General features: G+C 38.9%; 1 protein-coding gene across 3 annotated transcripts in view; it reads left to right on the top strand.

Annotated features, from left to right (window-relative positions):
* macrod2 (mono-ADP ribosylhydrolase 2) overlaps window positions 1-24209 on the top strand; it is a 473134-nt gene that overhangs the window by 410 nt on the left and 448515 nt on the right. For all 3 annotated transcript variants that reach the window (XM_033612905.2, XM_033612904.2, XM_033612903.2), the window contains exons 2-3: window positions 6932-7033; window positions 13860-13973. In XM_033612905.2, coding sequence (XP_033468796.1) covers window positions 6932-7033; window positions 13860-13973 — 216 coding nt within the window. The remainder of the gene's footprint in view (window positions 1-6931; window positions 7034-13859; window positions 13974-24209) is intronic.

Here is a 24209-nt window from a genome sequence, read left to right as displayed (position 1 = left end):
TTTGACATTCGCAACAACACTGTCCACATAGTGCCTCTTGCTTATTAGCTTACATTTAAGGCTCTGGCAGATTTGTGCCGAGCCCTTATTTACCTGTCAGAGTACTCTTAACGAACATAGCCCACCTTCCACCTGTGTGATACACCAGCAGTAGCTCACTGAGTTGCAAACAACCTTCTGTGCTACTGAATATTCCTGTAGCCAAACAGCAGGCACACGGTCACAACAAAAACGGACTGTCTAATAGTTTAAAACATGGTTATTTATAATTAAACGACAAAAACGACTGCTTCAAACCTACAGTCAAAGTTGCGTATGATGCTAGTGTAGTGCTGTAGTTTCAGAGACATGTACGGGATAGACCTGTTGTGCTCAATGGGCCAAGACAGACATGCTAATCTTATCTATATATCTATAAGTTATTCATTTCGTGACACAGACACAGTAGAGGGGTTTTTTTTTCCCACGGAAGACGTTTTGACATGCCACAGCAGGTGCAGCATAGGTGCAGTCAATCACTGTAATTGGTGGTGGCGCCATTCTCTGGCTGCCACCTTATCCACACTAAATGGGATGCAGCCATCATTAATAGTAATCAGTGCACCTGTGGTCTTCCTACTATGACAAGTCAAGGTGTAGGCTATGCAGTAGCTACTACTGTATGTAAATTCACTGTATTCCTTATTCAATTCAATTGAATACAACTTTATTTATCTTGTGCCAGAGAATGCTTTAAATTACAGTAAAACTAAGTACAGTAACCACAATTTAACGTTCACAACCAGAGAACCAGTGGGTTCCCCGGGTCAGGGACACTCACTGGGCCCAGTTTTAGAACAATGGAGTATTAAATATCTGGCAAAATATACAAGATAGAAGATGTTCTCAAGGAGCAAAAGCAAACCAGTGCCTAATAGAGTAACAACAGGAGTATGATAAGCACAAGAGTTACTAAAAATGAATTAAAATGGTGGAAAAACCAGACTGCTGATAGTCAATGTTATATTGAATATGATATAACAATGAGAAGCATCATTGCACATGATTGAGGAAATGATGTTACTTTACACTGACAAGTGATCATGATATTGAAAAATAAAATTGCACATGATGTGAAAAATCACATCCAGGGTGTCTGCAGGTCCTTAAAAAGTCTTAAAATGTTGTAAATGATTAAAAAAAAAAATATTAGGCCCTAAAAGTAATTAGATACTAGTCTTAAATTTGAATATATGCCACAAATATTTTTATCAAAATTTGAATTTATTTTTGTCAAAATGAGTCTCTCTACGTAAGCTCTTCTACGTAAAAGTCCACATTTCTGAATTGCCTACCTCTGCATGTAGCTACAGATATATTACTTCCCATTATACTTACCTTCAGTGCTTGAATAAGAAAGATTATTTGTCCAAAAACAAAAAAAGTCTTAAATCTGGTTAAAAGTGATTAAAAGTGGTCTTAAAATGCATTGAATTTAAGTGTCTGATACTCGTAGGCAACTGGTTCAGACAAATTTCAACATAGATGTGGCCTCAGTTAATAACTGAAACCAGAATTGTTTGCAGTGATTGTTGATATTGTTGGCGAGTTATTGATTTGAATTTTCTGCTTGCTAGTTTTTATTGTGATATAGTTCAGTCAGTGTCTCGCCATCAAAGCCCATTAAATCACAACTAATTTTTTGGAGTGTATGGGAAAAAAAATTTCATAATGGTCATCTAAATTCTCCGAGCAAAGGTAATAATTAATCTTAGCCAGCCGTTTCCAGTTTGAGCAGGTGGTAGCAATGGAATGAACATCAAAGTAAATCAGATTTCATATTCTGAGCATACAACCCTCTAGCTCAAATTGCGTTAAGAGGAGATCAAGGCAAGTCAAAATGTGAAAGAAATTCTGAAACTTAAGGAATTTAATGTGATTATTTTTTTAAATAGTAGTGTGACTCAAGGCTAATCTGTAGGCTGTGTGAGATGTAGTATCAACAAAGGTAAATTATTGTAAGTTGTGTTGGCAAAATCAGCCTTATTTAAAAGTAACGTGCAGAGTTTTGTCAGGCTGCAGACTATTCTGAAGTTGGAGAACCTTCTTAAACAAAATGAACATGAAACAGTAATATGAATAGTGTTGAAACACTACATAAAATGAGATGTTATGTGACAGGCAGTCACATCTCCTTTTGTTTTGTTATCACTAGAATTTGGTTCAGGGATGTGATGAGTGGCTGGCCTTTCCATCCAGAGCTCATCAAGTACAGAAGAATCATACAGCACTTAGCATCAGTTATGCTGCGACTCCGGTAACACAGTCTTGTAACTCATATTTAATAAAGCAAATTCTGACCCCATCCTGTTCTCATGGCATCTAAACTAAGCTGCGGGATTCTTCAACAACTATAAGTTCAGCAGAGTGACGAAGCGCTTTAGTGTGGTCCAGAGAGCTTTGCTGTGTTCAACCTCAGAACTGCCTTTTTATTCATCCATGTAGAATAAAAGCAGCCTTGGGAATGACAGGAGTGGGCAAGAGGGAGCGAAAATACATGAGGGATAGAATGGATATCCCCCACTGCGGAAATACCTTTGATATAAGCCTGACCTACAGCAGGATGTTGCCAAAAGATGACCCAAGGATCCTTGTATTTCTTACCAAAATTAAGTCAGCACCGACTGCCTCAATATTTTAGGCTGTCATCTGTGTAAGGAGCAAGTCTCATAACTCATAGCCTCTTTTAAGAAATAGTACAAAGTGATGTGGGATAGTGTTATTTGCAGAGCATTAAAGCCTGTAAAATTTTGTTGTAACAAGCCAAATATAGTGAACTAGGATGCTTTTGTGTAGTGTCCTATCACATCCAGTTTGCTTAAACTGTTTTACAGTAGGGATGTTTTAATTGACCAAAGTCCACACTTTTTGCACTGGGGTTTGGCGAAGATTTCACAGTGAAGCACATAATTAGGATGAAGCTTGTTTTGCAGAACAGCCCAGTGTTGTCTCTAACAAGTTGAGGCTCTTTTGCAGTCAGTGGAGATGAACATGAGGACACAAGCTGTGAGGACCCAAGAGTGATACAGCAGTACAAAGGTCAAGCAGCAGCTGTGTGATGTACTAATGTCAGCAGCCAATCATGTTGCAATTTGTTGTAAAAACCAAACAATTGAATAAGGAAAGGTACTCGCACTTCTTGCCCATGGCAGTTTAAGTTAACCAGAAGTACAGTAGCTTACAGTTTTTAGAATTGGTAACATTTCTCTGTACTAAGTTCACTTTTTCGAAACTGTTTGCATAGTTCTCTTTTTACCAACATGCAGCTCAGCACAACGGTTCATCTCACATCTAAAATGCATTATTGCAACACCAACACTTACACATGCACATCTCAGAATCAACTCTTGCACCAGAACACTGACAACATTTGTCTGCCAACAGTAACACTTTGTCACTCATTACACAATGACTTAAAAAAACAACTAATCATAATTAGCATTACAGGAAGTATGATTATTGTCTTAGAAGAATCTCTTATGTATTTATTTATATGTTTAACATAAACCAATATTCCAGCAAGTTTTTTTAACGGAATGGCTATCTTTAATGCAACGAATGAATCAGAAATGCTGCAGCGTGCTTCTGTAGACTTTATTTGTTTGCCATTTCTGCATAGAGTGATTCTAAGTGCACAAAATGCAACTGAAGATTTTATTTAGTTTTATTTTATTTAACCCATATTTAACCAGGCTAGTCCCATTGACATCAGCATTCTCTTTTACAAGGGAGACCTGGTTGAGACAGCAGCATAAAAAAAGATACAAACAACAATAATCACAAGAAAAACATGGATGATATACATTAATGTGTTGAAAAGTTAAAAAACCTATGTACATTGACATGTACCAACCGATACATTCACCATTATAATTATGAGAGCTTTAAAATAAGGCAGAGAGACCAGTTCTCTTTGTTTGACATCCTTTTGAAGGCTGCTCCCAGCTCAATCCGTTTTCTTGGAACAGACAACAATACTACATCGTATGATCTCAGACTATAAGTACAGTCAGATCTTTGTCCAATCAGAGTACAAATGTATTATGAGAGTTTACCCAGAATGGCTTTTAACCAAGCAGCAACCTCGGTGCTAAGTGCCAAAACTGCAGTTCCTTGACTGGCCACTTGAGGCTGGCTCCAGAAGCAAGTCAATCCCCATGACCCAGACACCTGTGTTAAAGTGCCTAACTTCACTCAGAAATAAACATGTTTACAGCCTGATGCAGAAAACAGTTTTGGACTCTACAGCTAATTTACCCATGTGTGACAACTGTACTGGGGGTGAATTTTTATACAACTCACTAGTTTAAATTTTATTAAGGCGTAAAATTACGTATAATTAAGAGTGGACCATTTTGAGTGACAGGCTTCATGCCAGGCATCACCTCAGCCAATTCAAGTCACTCAACTCCCAGCTCCTCCACAGCTCCACCCTGCCATCCTAATATGGATGCTCGTGGTTCCAACAATCCAAGATAGCAAAGGCCAAAATGCACACTCAAGGCATCAAAACAGTCCACAAACCAATGGGTGAAGTCACGGTGGCTATGTCTGGTATTTTTATACAGTCTATGCTTTATACTGTAAATAAATAGGTACCAATGACTGAGCCTATGAAAGGTCAGAGATGGCCAAACAGCCTTGGAGTAAATCCCATTCCCCACCCCACAGCTATTACTCTACATTTTCACTCTTATAAATAAACAATATAAACTCACAACATGTCAAGAAAGGTTATAATCTTAAACCTATTTTCCTTTTTCAGCAGAGGAATACAACCGTACCCCCTTTGCATTCAAGTATCTCTCTTTTATTGAACTAAGACTAGCTTAGTGCCTTATTAACTCATCGTAAATAATACTTCCTTTGAACTCGAGAGAAACATAATAAAATTGACCAAAACTGTCTTAGTCAGTTGTCTAGTTAGTTAGTCTGCTGTTCCAACAATGACCAACTCTGGTTTGGTAAAAAATATATGTGAATATTTGCTGTTATTTCCTCTGGCTATTGTGGGCCAGCTGATTACCCTCCTGCAACATTATCCCCACCACTCTAGTTGCCATGTTTGGCAACTCAGCTGCCTATTCCACCAGTAGAGACTGACATCAGGTGACGCATGCTGTGCACTACACACAGTACATCCTCTCCATCTGAGTTCAGTCCAAAGAGGGGGCATCTTAAACTGTATTGAAAATGTTCGGGATATTTAAATACCCTGGTATACTGTGATGCCGCCCAAACCTAATAATCACCATACACACTTGTATAGCTACAGTTCATTTATAAAAATACAACCCTGTCTTCTGCATTTGGCAGTTCTTTATCAACATCACACCTTCTGTCCTCTCTTCTAATACACCGGGGAAAGAATATTTTGCATGCCTGATCCATCCCTGGCAAATTATCCTCTGCAGATGTGTCCAGATATCCAGCACTCAATGCGTCCATCAGGGACATCTGATCATGTGGCTGCTGGTCATAACCTTTCTAATTCTGAGATGAAATTATTTTTTAAGTAAGGTGGTAGGAAAAGTGACACCATCATGGAATTGGCTTTTAACCCCTCTGTGACTGGAAGAGAATGGCGAAATGCCACAAGGTCCCATACAGTAACATAATGTTCTGGTTTCTGCATCACTTGCTACCTTTCCTCACTTGGCAGTCTTTCCTAGAAGTCATCAAGGAATGACAATAGGTGCTCAGGTGTTGTATGTACCAATCTGAAGTTCATGCGTTTCTGTAAATTTATTTTTAGATTAAATGAAACAGAGTGCAGTAGAGCACTAATTGTGTATACATGGATCGTAAATGCACAGTTTTGGTGGTGGCTAAGTTTGAGTGAGAAACTAGTTTATGGATTTTAATAGAGGTGGTCATTGTATGCATTTTGTGTCAAAGCAAGGAAAAGTCAGTCACAGTTTAGTCCACATTATCTGACTGTGTGAAGAGTTCTATGAACTCATTATTGAGAAATATACATTAACAGTTGTAAAAAAAACTGCAAATGTAGGTTGTTTTGACAAAGACAGTTTCTCCATGTACAGTAGATGCATCACGGGTTAAGTTTAAAAGTTTAAGTAATTTACGTTCTTAGCAATCTATTGATAACAAAGTCACATAAAACTTATTGCATGGGCAGAGCAGTACAGAACACACGCAAGGTAAGACAAACAGCTCAGAGTGCAATTAAGCTTGGGCAACAGGATTACATGGTCCTCATCTGAGAGTCATGGAGACACAAGAGTATGCACATTTTCATTCCAGCCAATCCGCACAACAGACAGTTTTACTAATTAACACACTACAACCAAAGAAGAGGGACGAATGAGTGAAATCAACTGGTGGTGAGGCGTCTGATGAGAATAAGATTCTGCATTTTTTTGGGTCACCATGGCACATGGCTGAGAACCACTGATGAGGTAGAAAGTGGGCTAGCTACCAGCTCCAGGAGGGCTTTTTCACTGCTGATCCTGCACTTCGACCGGACAAGCCAAAAGAGATTTTGATGCCTGAGGCAGGATCACATTATTAAATATCACTTAACTGAAGAAAACATTTTTCATAGAGTTAATCTAGAGAGCCAGGGAGGTGTGGAGCTGGAGCAATGAGGAGTGGCACATGACTGATGATGATGATGATGATGATGATGGCAGCAACTGTCCTATGGGTGATGGTCAGATAAAGTAAAGGAAATATGCTTGGAGACAGTCAGTCAAGAAAAGAAAAGACACTACGATTTAGGAGAGTTTGTGGCTCTCACTGGAATTTAATTTTACATTTGTTATTAGCTGTCTGTGCCAGCTCCGAGTCTGTTTCCTTTTCTTTCTCTATTGTACTCTTCAATTGGACCAGCTTTATTCTTGCTTAAATGTATGGTGTCTTTCCTCTACAGAGAGACTGCTCCGTCTAGATCGGGAGGAGAGACGCAAGGAGTATCGTCGTCAAGATTTTATATCTTTGGACAAGATCCCAACCTGGAGAGAGGAAAATAGACGTAAGAAAGACTGCTTATTGTTGCTGAATGCTTTATGAGTTGTCTGTGGCTGATAAACTGACACATTATGGCACTATGTGCACAGCCTAGCTGAAATTATTATTGTTAAATGATTTTTCTGTTTCGGAAAAAGGGGGCCTATTATTATGCTCATTTTCAGGTTCATGCTTGTATTCTGGGTTTCTACTAGAACATGTTTACATGCTTTTATGTTCAAAAATACTTAATTTTCCCCATACACCTATATTTACCCTCTGTCTGAGAAGCTCCGTTTTAGCTCCTGTATCATTAAGGCCCCCTCCAGAAAAAGCCCATTCTGCACTGATTGGTCAAGGATTCAGGATTTTCTGTGTCTGTGCTCTCGGCGTCTCTGCACCATAATTGCAGCCCAGGGAATGACTGTAAAAGTGTATAGAGACACGTTTTTACCATGAAAAATTACCAGTTAAAGCTTCTAAACCAAAATCTTCACAACACAATATGTTCCAGCAGGGATATGATCTGAAATTAACAAAGAAATAACATCTGCAACAAACTATAGGCTCTGTTTAAATGATCTGTAGAGCATGGTCGTGAGTGTGTGCATTAGGGGCAGAGGGGTTGTATTTAGTACCCTGTTTAATCATAGGTGTGCTTTGGGTATAACATATATTCAACCAATCAGAGTGTCATATCTCACTCCCTTTAAAATCCAGGTGTGCCTGCACCTTGCGCACCATTATTTACATAACGGATTTGGCAAATTGGGGAAGCGTGAGGTTTTCTGCTGACAGTAATGCAGTAAGGGCAGTAATGTCACTGCTGCAATTGTTGTGGGACATTTAAGCAGGAAAACTAAAACCTGTAGTTATAAACTTGACAAAGGAATAAGAACTAAAACTGTCAGCTTCTCTCTTAATGGGGAGTTGGATGGCAGCTCTGCCGCTCATCTCTGCTCTCTGCTATGTTCACTTATACCACCCGCAACCCATCTAGCTTTCTGTGGGTGTAACAAGCAGAGTGTATGCAGAGTGTATGGGCACTGTGAACCCACCTATGTAGGCACATCTTACTATCTCAATAATGCGTCCTTTAAATAGCAGAATGATGACAGTTGTGGTGCGTTGTGAGCCACTAGATGCCAGATGTAAGATCGGGCCCGACATGTTTCCCTGACGTTAGCATGTAGCTATAGGTAGCCGAGTACTTGCAGCCAAGAATGACTGTAATAAAGTATAGTGGCACTTTTGACTGGAAAAAAAGTCACCAGTTAAACTTTCTTAAGCAAATTCTTCACAGCTGGACATGGTTCAGCAGAATTATGATCCAAAATCGAGGAGATATTAATAACACTGGCAACCAAGATTTTACGTTTGCCCAACGTTAGCATGTCGCTTCATGTAGCATTGTAGGCTATGTAGTGCCTGAGCAGATGACCATATAAAGAAATCCATCATCATAGATATATATATGTAGATGCCTATTCAACGGTGCTCCTCATTGGAGCGATACGTCAACGCGGCCGCCATCTTGCCCAGGTGGAGCCGCGCTGCCTAATGCATGTATGTCTATTGAGGCAGGAGATTATTTATGATTAAAATCATCATTACTCGCTGAATTCTCAACCGATTTTCATGCGGTTTGGTTTGTTACAATTGTCAGACATATAGTTATGATACAGGATACTTGGTTAAATAAAAAATGCAGTTGTTCATACCAAAATATTTGATCTTATGTAGATAAAGTAACAGTAATAGTTCTACAACACATTTAAACTAAACTTTCCCCATGTAATAAATATTCTTTTTTCTTACTAGATGTACAATGCCCACCATGATGTCATTTAATTATTAATTTTGACTATAAATGTTTATTCACATTTCACACAATGTGCAAAAAATAGTGTATCAGCAGGGTTGTGCCGAGCTGCAGTGCAGATTCTGATTAACAAATATTGGTTTTGTACAAGTGAGAATAAATGACTTAGAGCTGCATGTTTACACAAAATTTTGCTTTAATCTCATATGTATAACACCACAGTTCTCATGGGAGCCTGGACACAGAACTGTTTACATTATTAGGTCATTTTTACAAAACATACAGTGTACAGTAGCTAGTATTATTTTTAGGAGTCTGCCCAGTCCTGTCGAAGTCCTCAGGTCTGAAGTGACAGCTGCAGATGACTGAGGAGTCACTCTGGACAAAGTCCTTTCTCCTCACTGCTGCTACCCATGTCTGTCTCCTATCTGTGTTTTTTTAAAAACTACACACAAAATAAGTGTGTCAGAATAACGCAGTTCCACATAATTTGTAGTTACAATTCAGGCCACAAGATAACTACTAACATTATACTGCGTTATGTCACGTTGGTGCCATGAAACAGATAGTTGACAATTTGGAATAACACATATGCCGACATAGCTGTTTGACAAAGCATCATAATTTTATAAGTAATATTATATAAATGTTAACCTTTTTTCTTTAAGTTGTGTGTAATTTAGCATTAGGACCAGATCAGGACAGTTACTTTACTTGATTAGCTTAAAAGAAGGATCACTTTTTGAGATATATATCTCATTAAACATGTTCGTAACAGTAAAATATTGTAAAACAACTTCTTACCTGTGGAATGTTATTCCCTTCTGCTTGGTTTTAACACTTCTTTCGTTCGTACACCCAAATGCAGAGCAAAAATGTGGCATTTTTGCCGAGTCTGACATGGGTCTGAACCGGTCAGAGCACCTAGGCAAGATGGCGGCGGTATTGACGCATCCCACAAGTCAGGGTGCGGCATCTATGTATATATATCTATGATCCATCATGAGCTGGCATCAGCTTGTCTCAAAAGTAGAAAAAAACTGTTGGAAACAGTACATTCAGAACGGTTTGAAGCCTGAGGTGTTTGCTTGCAGGGATCACTTTTATATACGTTTATCTCATTATTTAAAATTTGGAACATCAGACATTGTGACGACAAAAAATAAGGAAAAGCAGAACAAGTCCTCTCTTGAGCATTTTGCCTCACTTAAAATTCCTTTTAAAAGTTTCACCAAAAAATTGCCTGCCACAATAACTTGATTCAGTACAGTTAAATAGCTGAGAGGACTACTCTTAATTTTGAATGAGCTTTCATGCTTTAGGTTGTAGAAAGCCCTCTTTACAAATAGAACAGATGCAGATTTAAATGTGAACAGGTTACTGTTTCAGTGTCAAGTGCGCAATAATGCCTAACAAGTGTGTTGCTCTAGCAAAGACATTTTTAAAACTGTTACTACAGTGTTCTCCCCTGTTATGCAACACTGCAACATATCAATTACGTAGAAGTTAAAACTAGAGGCTAAAACTATTTCAGATGTAAATAACACATAGCCATTATTGAAGGAAAGAAGATCATCAATATAACAGGTAATTCCACACTTTTGATGGTGTTGTATATATGTATGAAATTATAGAGAAAGCACTGTAAATCTCCACGTGTGCTATTTTTACATGTGCTGGTGTTGCATATTGGTAATATTTTTCAAAAGTTGCAACTATGTTTTAGTGTATTTTACTAAACATTTAAATAACTCATTATTTTTTCCCCTACCTTTTTTGCTAATGTTTAAACCAAAATTATGATGGTGAACTTTGCTTGATAGCCAAGGTAACAAACAGTAAAGCATCTTCAACATGATTTCTCAGCAAGTGACGCCATTTCATGATGAAAAAGACATAGACCACAGCCATACATGTCCAAGTAAACTTAAAAAAAACCAACGTGATTTCGAAGATTGGGAAAACGTTTGCTAATGGTCTTGTTGTCCACCAAGCCTGTGTTGCTATATAATGTCTTGGAGAACATGGCCTAAACCCTATCTAGAGTTTAATTAAAGGCAAGTATTTTTAAAATGGGGTTATGTGTCATTAAAAGTCTTAACACAGTGACAAAAATAAATGAAGCAAACCCAGAAGAACATAGAGTACTTCTGTATTAAAGCTCTGGATACTTGTAAGCCAACAGTAACAGAGGTTAAGACAGCGAAGCAGTCACAAACCAATGAAGACCAAAGACTTAGAGGTTACAGTATGTTTGGCTAAATTAGTTTCAAACACAGTATAATTGAATACTCACTCTAAATCAGAGCTAATGATGCTACTCTTATTAAATGTATGCCGTGTAAGAACTTTTGCAGCACCCATCCTAAGAACAAATAGAATTAGGGCTTGTGCTATATCAGTGTTGCAGGTTTGTTCTTGAAAACAATGAACAAATCTCATTTAGATTCAGAATAGTGGTTTGCATTTCAAGTAGCAGCATGCTTTGACATGAGATTGTGCAAGATTTTACATATTTTTGCCTTTGAGTAACATGTTTTAATGAAAATAAAGCAATTTACTATAGCCTGAATAAAGGAAGGGGGGGCACAGTAGGGAATTTGTTAGCACTGTTGCCTTACAGCAATAGGATTCTGGGCTTGGCTGGCTGGCTGGCTGGCTGGGACCCTTCTATATGGAATTTGTATGCTGTCCTCATGTCAACGTGGTTTTTCTCTGGGTTCTCCAACTTCCTCCCACAGTCCAAAGACATGGATTTTAGGTTAATAATAGGTTGCTTGAAATTGCCTTAGGTGTGAATGCGAGTATGAATAGTTGTCTGTCTCAATGTGTCAGCCCTGTGATAGTCTGGTGACCCGCCCACGGTATACCTTGCCTCTTGCCCAATGGCAGCTGGGATAGTCTCCAGCCCTGCCATGACCCTTACAGGATAAGGTGTTCATAGACAGACATATAGAAAGTTGTTAGAGTAGTTGGCAAACATAGAATATGAGTACTCTGATGCATGTAGGTCATGTATAGAAAAGTATGAGGGAGTTAGACAATGTATAACAGCTTGAAGCTTATAGGAGCTTTAGAACATAGAGTAGTTTATGGTGGTGGCAGCTTGTCTGACACTGGTGTAAAACCAACACAGACTGCAATATATGTTCAGTGGAGTGAGGCACAATGACAACTTGTTTAGGAGTGCTTGGAGATGTGCACACATCTGCTGTGGCATTTTTCTCTACATTAAATTAAACAGGGTATAATAACTTTTTATGGTGGTTTGGGGGGTGCTTAGCTGCTGTGTTTTCCTTAAGAACCAGTAGAAAACAAACGGAACTGCTGATTCACAGCTCCTCGGTTATTAGCGTTTCTTGGCTCAACTCTTAGAGGAGGTACATGCCACAAAGTAGTCGTGGCTAAACTTGCCTGGCTTACCACACATTGCATCACATAATTATATTTTTTTTCACAATATGAAACAAGAACGGTAAACAAAGGATTCAAATTCACAGTATCCATGTTGAACACTATCATGATCTCGATAGTACAATAAGTACATTGTCAATTTTTTTGTATTTTAATGTCATTTTATTTAGTTTGCATCAACAACAGTACAATATATAGAATTTCACACAATAAAAAGATATAAATAGGTAGCATAGGTAAAAATACAGGCACAGTATTTATTCTGGGAAAAGATGATATGTTATGTGTGTATCAATCTGTGTATAAGTACAAATTTGGCAGAAGGTTCGAGTAGTGGTGTAGTGGTAGTTGATGAGGTGGGTGTACTACAGATGGGTGAGTTACCATGGAGGAAGTGGTTGTACTCTGGGTAAACCCCATCTTCCCTCCACTACAACACGGAGCACCACTGGGTAATAAACCTCAGTGTATTAATAAAACTAATGACATGTCTCCATCATGTAGTAAAGGTGTTTTTTTGCTTCAGTGAGTATAATTTGCTCCATCTTATAAAGGCCCAATACTCTTTGGATCCATGTATTGAATGTTGGAGGGTCTGGTTTACATTATAAAAGGTTAACATTTATAAAAGTTGTTTGCTGACCCTTCTGTCCATAATTTTGGTTATTACCAGGCATGCACAATAATATTGGCATGTCATGGGTATGGACAGATAAAGCCTTTAAAATAAAATATTGATATTATCTGCCTGAAATTAATATTTCTACAAAAAATGACTGCAGATAAGATGACTTTATGTTTGTGTCTTCAAATAGTAGAAATAAGTTAAAGGTGTCCTGGTTGCGGCTATTGCCGATATTGTCTCAGGTACAGCATCATCACCTGAGAAATAGCATGAATTCTATAGTTTTGTTTAAAAATGTTACATAGAAATAAATATGGTGTGTTTTACATGTAACCTAAGTTAAAGTAGATTTTTTTTTGCCCAGTGAATGTGTATATTTTGAAAAGCAATGTATTTTATGTCTGCCACTGGGTCATCACTATACTATAAGAGCAGGCATAACATTATGTTAATTCCACCACAGGAGTGACATTAGGACAGGTAATTTCTGCAATTAGATGAAAAAATATAGGTGCATATATTGGTAATGGCATCTGCAATCAGCCAAAATGAGTTGGAAAATATCAGGTATTGGCAAAAATCTAGTCTTAGTTATTACCGCAGTGGAATCTTGTGGAATATCCTGTTGAAAAGAACTCATAGAGGGCATCAAATACTTCTCTCCAGAATACACTTATCTTTTTTTATATATATATATAGCCAGAATAATATGTGTGCGACTGGCAATATTTTTATCGTATTTTAAATTTCTGTGGAGTCTTGCTGTAGAAATAAGAAAATTGGAAATTGGATAAATTGAGTGTTTTGCTCCATTAACATCATCACATTTAACTGAAGTTATTGTGTTTTCATGTACATTTGAGGACCATTTGTGAACCTGCTCTGTGTCTATTCAAAGCAACAAATAATATGTGCATTTATTGACCGACTATATTTTCATGTCCCTTTTTGAATGATTGCAACAAGTTGAAGTTATCTTTTTTATTTCAGCCAATGACAAGGAGGAAGGGACGGAGCTGACGGGTGGAGGAGGGCTAAATGATAAAGTATCCCTGTACAAAGGAGATATTACCGTCTTGGAGGTGGATGCCATTGTCAATGCTGGTAAGGATCTGCCCTTTGACCTTTGTTAACTGTTGGATGGGGTTTGCTGCTTGAAGGCAGCTCGGCTGTTAAATTGTCCTTGGCTGCCCTCTGCTGTTAAGACTCTGAAAGTGCTGGTTCTTAAGACATTGTACAAGTGATGAGTGTGATTGAGGCAAATGTTAAACTGGACATTTGCCACATTTGTCTGACTTTTCAAAAATAAAATAGTGACGAGATTTTTATCTTACCTTTACTTACTCAAGTTTTTTTTTTTTTTTGCAATTCCAGTGCTTTGACCTGCCTTTTGTCAGTTAAACACGAGGTTAATGACTGAATTCATTTAGATTTTTTTAGAAGTTATTGTCATCTTGTTTGTCATGAATGTGGCGTATGTATGTTGTAATGATTAGTGGTCACAAATCCAATGTTGCTGTTGGGTACAGATTAGTTATAATGAGTAAAAGAGAGGATGTGGAATGGGAGAAGGTTCCCAGATATGCCTTTTACAGAGATTTGTGCTACTGTTACGTAATTTTCTGCAGTCTGCTCACAACCTACACACATAGTCAGAGGGGCTAAAAGATTGCTTTACCTGTTGCTTCTGCAGCTGTTGCTTAGGACCATTCTGCAGCTATAGACTGTATAGTCCCGAACCATAGCTGTATACCATGGTCTGCTTCGGCTTTCTGCAATTGTGTTTCATAACTTTCCTTTCTCGTGCAGTATTTGCAAACGTGCACACACGCACACACACACACACACACACACACACACACACACATACACACATAACAGTTTACTAAGCAGTGTGCATCCCGTGTGAAATTAATACTCTATAATTTATGCGAGATTAATAGATGTGAAAAACAGACTGCTCTGTTGGATAAGGCTAATGAATTTAGTCTATTATGTAAATACCCAGCCTGATGAGGATAGGTTGACATGACATTCTGAATCATCATCAGCATTGTGTAAAAGACAAATATGAGGTTTAGTACACAGACACCTGACACACACCCAAATGTCATGGCAATTGTCTTGCTTTATCGACATTTTGACCTTTTATAAATGTAGCCCTTGTAGCTGGTATTAGGCTATTTAAGTAGCTTTTGTTTGTACTGAGTTTTCTGATAACTGCTCCATGTCTGAATTGCATGGTTATATGCTATTTAGATACATCTTAGCCCTGTGATAGTCTGGCAACCTGCAGGGTGTACCCCGCCTCTCGCCCTATGACAGCTGGGATAGGCTCCAGCCACCCGTACCCCCAAAAGGATAAGCGGTTACTGAAAATGAATCAATGAATAAATTAAGTCTGGATTTGTATTTTATTTAAGGTAAGAGTCACTGAGATCACATCCTAGTTTTATAGTATGTAAACTTGTTATAGTATAGACTGACTAAACTCTCTTTGATTGCATTTTTACCCCATTTTGTGGCCAATATGTTCTTTACAGTCACTACCTGAAACAAATCAAGGTTAAGGCAGTGTATAGGGTAAGCAGTGTTTTTACTTATTAAGTGAACAGAAAATAGAGTATAGGAGAATGGGAATGAGATTCAGGAGTGAGCATTGCACACTTTTGTTTTTGAACTGTTGAGTACAACTGTAGCAAAGGCAAGCAGTTTACTTCAGCAGTTAATGCTGCCAGGCGTCCAGGCTCTGATTGAGCTACATGCTGGCCAGGAGGTAATTCATTCTGTTTAGCAGGCTGTCAGAGTGTCTGAAAGGTTGAAGGAATTGCTGAGGCCTTTTATAATTTCCAGAAGGTCTCAGCAGTTGGCCCACTGCTACTCTATTCATACTGCAGGACCAGTTGTCTTTGTACAGGTGGTTGGACTGATAAGAACATATAGTGATGGACTTTGCTGCCCAGTTTTGTTCAGTAGTGTGTTGTGAATGTAAATTTGAATGTGAATGGAACGTGCCAGACTATGTGTTTTTTCTCATCGGTAACAAAAGACTTTGATTTTAAGGTATGCTGATATAAATAATGGGTCCAAACTGTTCATTAGTTGAATAGGCTGGACATGCTCCGGCTGTAGTGGCTGCTGTCCAAATCTAAGTGACTAACACCGTTCTGAGCTGCATGTGAACAAACATTGTGGATGTTGAGCAACGTAGTTTGATAAGATCTTTGCCTCTCATCTATTCACTGCCTCCAATCTCTAGCCTGCAGTACTTCCATTTTCTCATGCTGTTTTTCATTCAGTGTTGGCACCAGTAGACTGCTGTCTATGAAGTGTGGGACTTTTTGAGCACAGAGAAAGTTTCAGTCTAAAGTTTAATAAACTGTCAGAATGTCAAACATAAAGTGCTAATTATGCAAATCGTAGGTAAATGCTAAGGTTGCTATGTAAAATTTAACAAAGGTATATGTTTTCCACTCTGCTTATTGTGTCCTTTTGTGTGTTCAGTGGACATGAACTGAAGAACAACCACAGGAGCAGGTTCTCAGTGTAATCCTGTGCTGGCGAGTTAGAACTGAATGTCTCCACAGTCAAACAGGGCAATTCAGCGTTAGGATGTCGTACTGTGAATCATACCAACATAGTGAACTTTTGGTCCTGTATCATGGCACAGATCATAATGAGAAACAACCAAATTCTTGATTTCTTATCTTTAATACTGCATTAGTGTAGTATTCCAGTGCTGGAAAGGTAGTCTTTTTATAAAACTGGGCTGTCTATGCAGTAAAAAGGACACAAATAATTTTAAAATTGGTGCTACACGACCATAGAAAACAAAAAAAAAGGCTGTGGCATTTGCTATTGCTCAAGAGGTAGAAAACCGACAACTACAAAAATGCACTTCGCCGCACCTGAGCAATAAACGCCCCTGCTGGTGGGTGACATAATGCAAGTTTCCCATCTAGAAACAAAATGGCGGCCGGCAGATAATTAACTATCTTCTATTTCAGTTAAACAGTATGTTTTTGAAGACATTTCAGGCAAGAAATAGGCCCTGCTGTTACAGGATCTTGGTTTATATTTGATCAGCACTGCTCAGTTTTAATGTTTGATCTCATTTTTTATCACAGTTCATTTACACATACTACCCACATTGTTATGATACAAAGCTGGTTGAAAAAATCATCAAAGTATCCCTTTAACTGTAACTCTTGGGCATGAAGAATGACTCACAGTAAATGTCATCTTTTAAGGAGCAAGAAAGACTGTAGTGTTTTTAGCTTGTTTGCAGCTGACATGTTATTTTATTTTTTTATCACACAGCATTTTGAATATATTTTAGAAACCAAAAACATAAAAGTCGTGCAACAAGGTTTTTGTCCTCACAGACAAAATATGTTGGTTGCAAAGGAGAAATGTCTGTAATTTTAGGGGACACAGGCCAGCGTAGCACAACTGTTATGGTGGCTGCCTATAGCTTTTAGAGGGTGTCAAGTTGCTTTATGTCCCCCATTAAAGTTTAATTATTAGGCTCATTGAGTTTTTAATTCTTCCTTAATTCTGTTTGGCTGGGGGTTGAACAGAAGGTGCTCAAACTGTCACCTGGGTAAGGGCCTGGAGAGCTCAGGACAGGAGAGGCTATGGTGACAATTGGTAAACTGCAAGGGTGGAGGGCAGGATGGCCACATCATGACAAGGTGGCTTGGGCTGCAGCATCCAGCCCTGGCAGATGGCCCAACTCAGCCTACTCATTAGAATAAGCCTGCCTTGGTCTGCCACCACTCTGCATAAATAATGTTGTTAGACCCATACTCACACTCCCTGTAACCCTCTTCCTACTGTTTTTAAAGGATGACAACAAGTGACAGGGGGCATATATATGACATACCCCTCAGTGGATGTCTTTTTTTTTTACTCAGCACACTGTCTAGATTGAATTTTAGCAGTGTAGACTGTTTTGTTCTGGGTATTGATTCCCTGAGTGTGGAAGACTTTCTGCCCAGGCTTTTGTACAGGATGCATTTTCCTCCTTTGTACAATAGATGTAGTACATTCAGTAAGCAAGTGACAATCCTGCATTGTTCAGTAAGTCTGACAAATATCCAACAATTTCCCTGGTCCTCTAGTAGTATGTCTTTGACATATACCTTTTGGACTGTCACAGTTAACAAAAGCATCTTTCATAGAAAATTACAGGGTTGCCTAAAAGTCGAAAGGACGCTCAAACTGCAGTTTTACATTTAATGCATGCTATTACTGTTTCTTTTACTTGGCAACCACAAGATCATGCCTTCCATTTTTTCCTTGTCTTTGTGCATGGAGTTCATATAAGTGTCACCATCCCTTTCAGATCAAAATGAGGTTGTAAAGATAGCGATGCCAAGTAGAGAGGACTTCGCTTCTCATGATGCCTGTGGTAATTATGCACAGGGGTTGACTCCTAATCCATTACCCGCTGTAAACCTTTCCCATCTTTCTGTATTAGATCATTTTTTACAGGAGCCAATTTAGTGTTCACAGGGAATCTGGTTATGAACGCTATAAAGAACCTGTAGGGGTTGAGATGAGTGTGAGAAAGGCAATTGGTATTCAGTTGTATGGAGCCGCTCGTACTGCAGTCATCACAGGTTTGATGAGAGCAGTGACCCTCGGAGGGCAGAATACCACAATCCAGTGGAGATTGACTTTTATATGTTTTTTGATATGTGGTCCATTCAAACATTGTTTTCCTGTGGGGCTGCTTGGCACACAGGCAGCATTGTTTACCTTTATGGTCATTCATGCGTAATGTACAGTACAGCAGGCTATGTGCCCTGGCTCTGGTACTGAACAGAATACAGTCTTACTCGGTGGTCAGAGCAAGGTAATATATAGAGGTGGTATTGTTTTTCATGTTCATGTTTCAAACTCATAATTAAATCCTGACCAGTTTGTTAGTCAATGGATGGACTCAAGCTTGCATATGTTGGGCTGGTGAGACTTAAAGAAAACAAAAATGGGTTGTAGATCACTTATTTCATATGATTTAAATTGCTCTTAAACTAATTATTGTCATAGTATTTGATAATTAGTGTAAATGAAACCTTGATATTGGGTTATTTGAGGTAAAATCTGAATACGAAGAACAAATGAAAATAAGAGTGCAAAATTTGAATCATCCAACATTATTCATGTGTTATGCAAAAGAGTAGCTACATGCAGCCAAAAAAACCCAAACTGAGCTGCATATTATTAGCAAAGTATTAGATTTTTTATTGAAGGCAGAAAACTCTTTTTTTGCATCTCTGAGGGTTACTTTCTTTTAAGGGTGAGGGAGGCACGTAGTGATTGTGGTTCATCCTTCCCCGTTTATTGGAAGCCTCAGTAGTTGTGCCAGCACAGCAACAGTGCAGGATAATGGTGTGTAATGTCCAGAGAATATTATATGCTTCTCTGAGACACAAGCCTTAATGGAGAGTACTGCCTTATTTATTAGGGAATGACTCTCTGAGTGCTCTGGTAATATTTTAGCCTGCAAAGCACAAGGCTTTCCAGAATGAGGAGTAGATGTGGCATTTTTATTCTCTCACTGAGCTCTCGGTCTATAGACAGACTCTAAAAGACAGACTTTTTCATTGTCACTCTTCCAACTTTAGGGTTCTTTTTAAAGGTCTAGTGGTAATATATGACAACATATTCTCCTTTTCTATTTTGTGAGAGCCAATACTCTTCTGTGAAATTGATTTGCTGTCCAAATCCTTTTTTTACTGCATCCGTCTAAAATGTTGTTAGGACACTTCATTACTGTTATGGAATGGGGACATTTTTTAGCTGTTACTAAATAGGATGTCTCAACAATACACCAGACTGTGGCATGACATGCCAAATAATGATGTCAAATTTACAATTTTCTTTTTCTTTTTCCATTTCCCTCAGTGATTGATAAAACCTATGGCTTTTGGTGTGGCTTCCTACTGTTTGGGGATCTTGTCAGCGTAGACTCTTCATTAGATTCTCTGTCAGGTCATGGATGTGCTGCACAACACACTCAGCCCTCGGAGAGTCTGGCTCGACGGGTCTATCTGTCTCTGCAGATTCACACCCTGCGCCATAACCTCCCTGAGTAATGCAGCCATGCTCCCAGCAATATGACTGCATTTCAGGGTCTCTCACTCTTTCTGTTCCATCTTTCACTCCAGTGCCAGCTGCGTATACATGGAAGTCCAGACACACACACACACACACAGTACATTAGAAATCATGACAGAGGACTGGTAACTTCTTGAGCAAACTTGTGATTGTTGCACTGCCACACCAAGAATGAAAATCAATGCCCCTGGCTGAGAGAGCTTGCTGCTCTGTTGAACAGTGAAATGACTCCGGTGAATGGGTTGCATTGGGTCCTGCACTAAAAGGTCCAGTTAATCGTATCAGCTCTGAGAGAGATACAGCACAAGGCCTGGGTTTTCCCTGCCATCAGGGTGTAAATGTGAACTGAGGTGACAAACCAGCTGGCGAGCTTCCCCTCCCTCCGACTTTTGCTCCATTTCTCCCCTCCCAGTGTCCAGATTGTGAACAGCCTCACAGCTCGCCTCAGTGTTTGGTCAACGTCAACGTTGTTTATCTAATCTCTGTGGCCTACGAGGTGCCAACATGGCCAGATAGAAATAATTTTTCATGAGGTGTGGCTAATGGAAAGTAATCATGGGAATCTGTGCTGTCAGTGTGTATCTGGCTGGTACTTAGAGAAATGTCTCCCTTTGCTTGAACTGCTAATGGTCTATGACCTTATTAAGTGTTTTGGGGAATGAGCCTCCCCGTCCTTCCCAGTCACACATTTTGTGACCCAACCCACACCACCTTCTCTCTCTCTAACACAAACACTCACACTTGCAAACATTCACTAACACAAAGTGGTGTTCAGGCCATTCAACTGACTTTGTGTCTTTGGAGACAGTTGCCAGTGCTCATGAAGAGGCCCATCATTCAGGTCAGGTCCTCACTTGTCTCCCCAGTAGACGGAGAACTTAAATTAATCGTTGTCAAGGTCAGAAAGTCTCTGTTTGCATCCCTGTTTTTCTTCCCAGCTCCCTTCTCGCCTCTGTTCCACTACCCCCCTCCCTGCCCTGAAACAAACATTTCAAAACACCCTGCCTTATGCTGCACACACGCCAGATCTCATCCATCAGGCCTGTGAGTAATTGAGAGGGGGTACTCAAATAGGAACATGGGGAAGGAGTCTCTCACCACCTTCTGTTTCTTTTTTCCTTTGTTTCACACAAGTTGAGGATCTTTTGATAAAGTAATTACTGCAGAGGTCATTTATAGAACAAGGAAAGGAAAATAAGTAGTAAAAACAAATACGAGTACTGAGTTTACGTTCAGTGAGGTAAATTTAACCTCACAAGTATTTTAATGGTACAGAAACTTTTTTTTTAAACTCAGAACAACATAATGCTTTCAGAGTAGATACTTAAAGATGGGGGTTGCAACATGACTCATGTTCTAGCTCTGTGCCTATATCATGAGAAGCTTGTGCGTGTGTGTGTCTGTGTGTGTCTGTGTGTCTGTGTGTGTGGTACAGGTACAATCCTTGAAAGCAGATGAATAAAATGTTTTCAACCAGTATGTACCAGTTAAAGCTTTCATTTAATAGATAACATAGGAGACAGACCGATAGAAGAATGGGTCCAGTGCTCTGTGAATCTGTAGACCTGTAGGGGGCACTGTGGCTCCACCTAAGTATCGCTGACATCGCTGACAGCAGAGTAAGTTGGAGAAGTGAGATGGCTGGGCTGGTGTTGCATTTCAGATTGATAAATCCCCCTTTTCTGCTTCCCCTTCACAGATGTTTCTTTAGAACTGTTTGAGGTGACAACAGGAAATTCCAAGGCATCTTACCGATTTTGAGCATCTGCTCCTCCATTAACCCAGAAAAATGTCCAATATTGTGCTGTTTTTGGAAATTGAAACACAAAAATAAAACAGATCCTGATTTAGAGCTCAGTCAAGGTTTCAGATGTTACACGGTATTAGCATAGAAGAAGTGAGAGTGCGGCTGTGCACTTCTTTTTTAGGTGTGTTGGGGATGTGGAGATACTGCATGTGTGCAGTTGTGTATGCACAAAGGAGGAAGTGAGTTCTTTTTATCCTGTAAGGGAATGTGGGGAGATGGTGGATGAGACTTGCTCTTTCCTGGCAGTGTGAAGCACGGGTGAAAGGAGAGGGTTGGAAAAATCAGCCCCCGACTGTTGACTGTTTCTCTGCACAATCCCCAGGCAGCGTGCCATGCACGGTCGTCAGCTGCCGATTCACTGGTCTTCACAATACCCCTCTTTGAACACCAGTTCATTCTCCCTGCTTCTGTTCTCCCCATGTTTTCCTCAGTTTCCTCATTTTATTTTCAGTTAATCTCTACTCCTGCAAATACTGTAAACCTTTGCGGAAGCAAACAAATGCAAGCCATGTACACTGAGAGCCCAGAAAAGTGTGCACCTTAGCAGAAATACTGATGAGCTACTTGGTTACAGGCCTGCAGTGGCAAGGTTTTCTATAATGGCCTCCTATGTATAATGGCTAGGTAATGGTAATGGCGCAGGTAATGAGCAACATAATGTCACAAGTAAGTAACGGAATATAAGGCACACATTTTGGCGAAGGTAGTTTCTGTGAGGGATATCATTTTTTTTTCACCAGACACTCCATTTGATAATTTTCTGCTTAAACAGTCCTCATTTCTTCAGAGGGGATGCAGTGGTTAAAATGAATTCATGTTGTTCAGAGTATGTGGTCGTGTTGTAGCAGAAATAAAATAATCCAATGCAGCGTTACTGTGACTAAGTCTCTGTCAAAAATGCACCTAGAACATCAGTGCCTAATGGAGATGTGAAATTGTGTCCTCCGTACTATTTCTCTGTTTGCTAAACAGAAATATAACTCCATATAACAGGTCCTATAAGCAGCTCAAATAAAAGACTGTGATGTTTGCTGAGTAGCTTTAAATGTGAATACAATTCCTATAACCCAGGGCAGTTCATTCAATATTTGTGAGGGGGCCTTGTTCATCAAAGTAGCTCTCAACTGGCCATTTTGAATGCATTTTATAGTAACAATGTTCCTCTCCTGGTTTTAAAAGTTAAAAGAAATTTAGCGCAGTTACATTTGCAGAGGTTTATTCATGAGTCTCTCTAAGGTGAAGGTTTGCGTGTAGCCATTTCACTCCTAAACTACAAAAGATATCTCACAGAGAATTTAAAGAGAGTTAGCCTGAAGTCCTGATTTCAGCAGTGTCGGTAACAACAGCCATGATGCTCAGAAGTGACGATGTGGTTAAGTGGAAAGTCTCATGGCAATGTTAGTATTTATTTTCTCAAATCCATGAATTTATCTTCCCCATAATACTAAATTAAACAAAATGTTTGGTTAGCAACAGTGTGTCTTGTCTTTCATTATTTTTAGACCTAATTAACAGTTCACTGTTCATCCAAAGTATTACATTTTGCGTTGCAGGTAATTTTGTTGCTAAACTGTAAAACATAATTAGTCACACAGTGATTATGGTCGCACATAGACAGAGGAGGTTATCAGCTGTCACCTGCAGGCTGTCTCGTATCAGTTCCTACTTTTATGCTTGTCATAAGGCAGATGTTTACCTTGAACAGCTGCATGTATAATCTAAATCTTCATTTACTGAATCAGGAAAAGGGTAAACTGAAGGCTTTTCATAACCACTGCTACCACTACAACCACTGGAAAGCTTTTTTTTTTTTGTGGTGTTATTTTTCAAAACATAATCTCTGTGTATGTTTTTAATTTTGCAGCAAGTATTTATATTTTACTCACTGTTCTTACAACATAATCTTCCTCAAAAATGAGGTGTGAAACAAGTTAGACCTTCTCTTCTGAAAATAACCTTTTTAAATATATATAGTAAATCATTCATATAACAAAGTGCCTGTTGAAATACATGTTCCTGTAATAAGCTGTGCTTAAATAATAAATAACCATTAAATAATATAAATATTGGCTAAAATTCTAACTATTGTAAGAGTTGTATTTTGCATTTACTTTGATCTCATATCAAATATAGTGGCTGTGATTTTTAAACATTACACAATCCTTAATATTTTTGAGCCTCCTAAAATATATGTTACTCTTATCAATTTTAACAGGACCTTAAAATAAACGTAAACTCGACGTACTGTAGGTGTGCTGCTTGACATAATATGATGTCAGCCATCAGCAATGTGTTAAAATGTGAAGCCCATTGTGCCGGAGAAGTCTATAGTCTCTGAATATTTTTAGACTGTCTCTACCCAAATGATGTTTTATAGCAGCACTAGCAATGCTGAACAACAAAACATA

This window comes from Epinephelus lanceolatus, chromosome 17 (assembly GCF_041903045.1).
Source record: "Epinephelus lanceolatus isolate andai-2023 chromosome 17, ASM4190304v1, whole genome shotgun sequence".
Classification (NCBI taxonomy): domain Eukaryota; kingdom Metazoa; phylum Chordata; class Actinopteri; order Perciformes; family Serranidae; genus Epinephelus; species Epinephelus lanceolatus.
The sequence above is the reverse complement of the archived record's forward strand: the minus strand, read 5'-3'. Positions and strand labels throughout refer to the sequence as shown.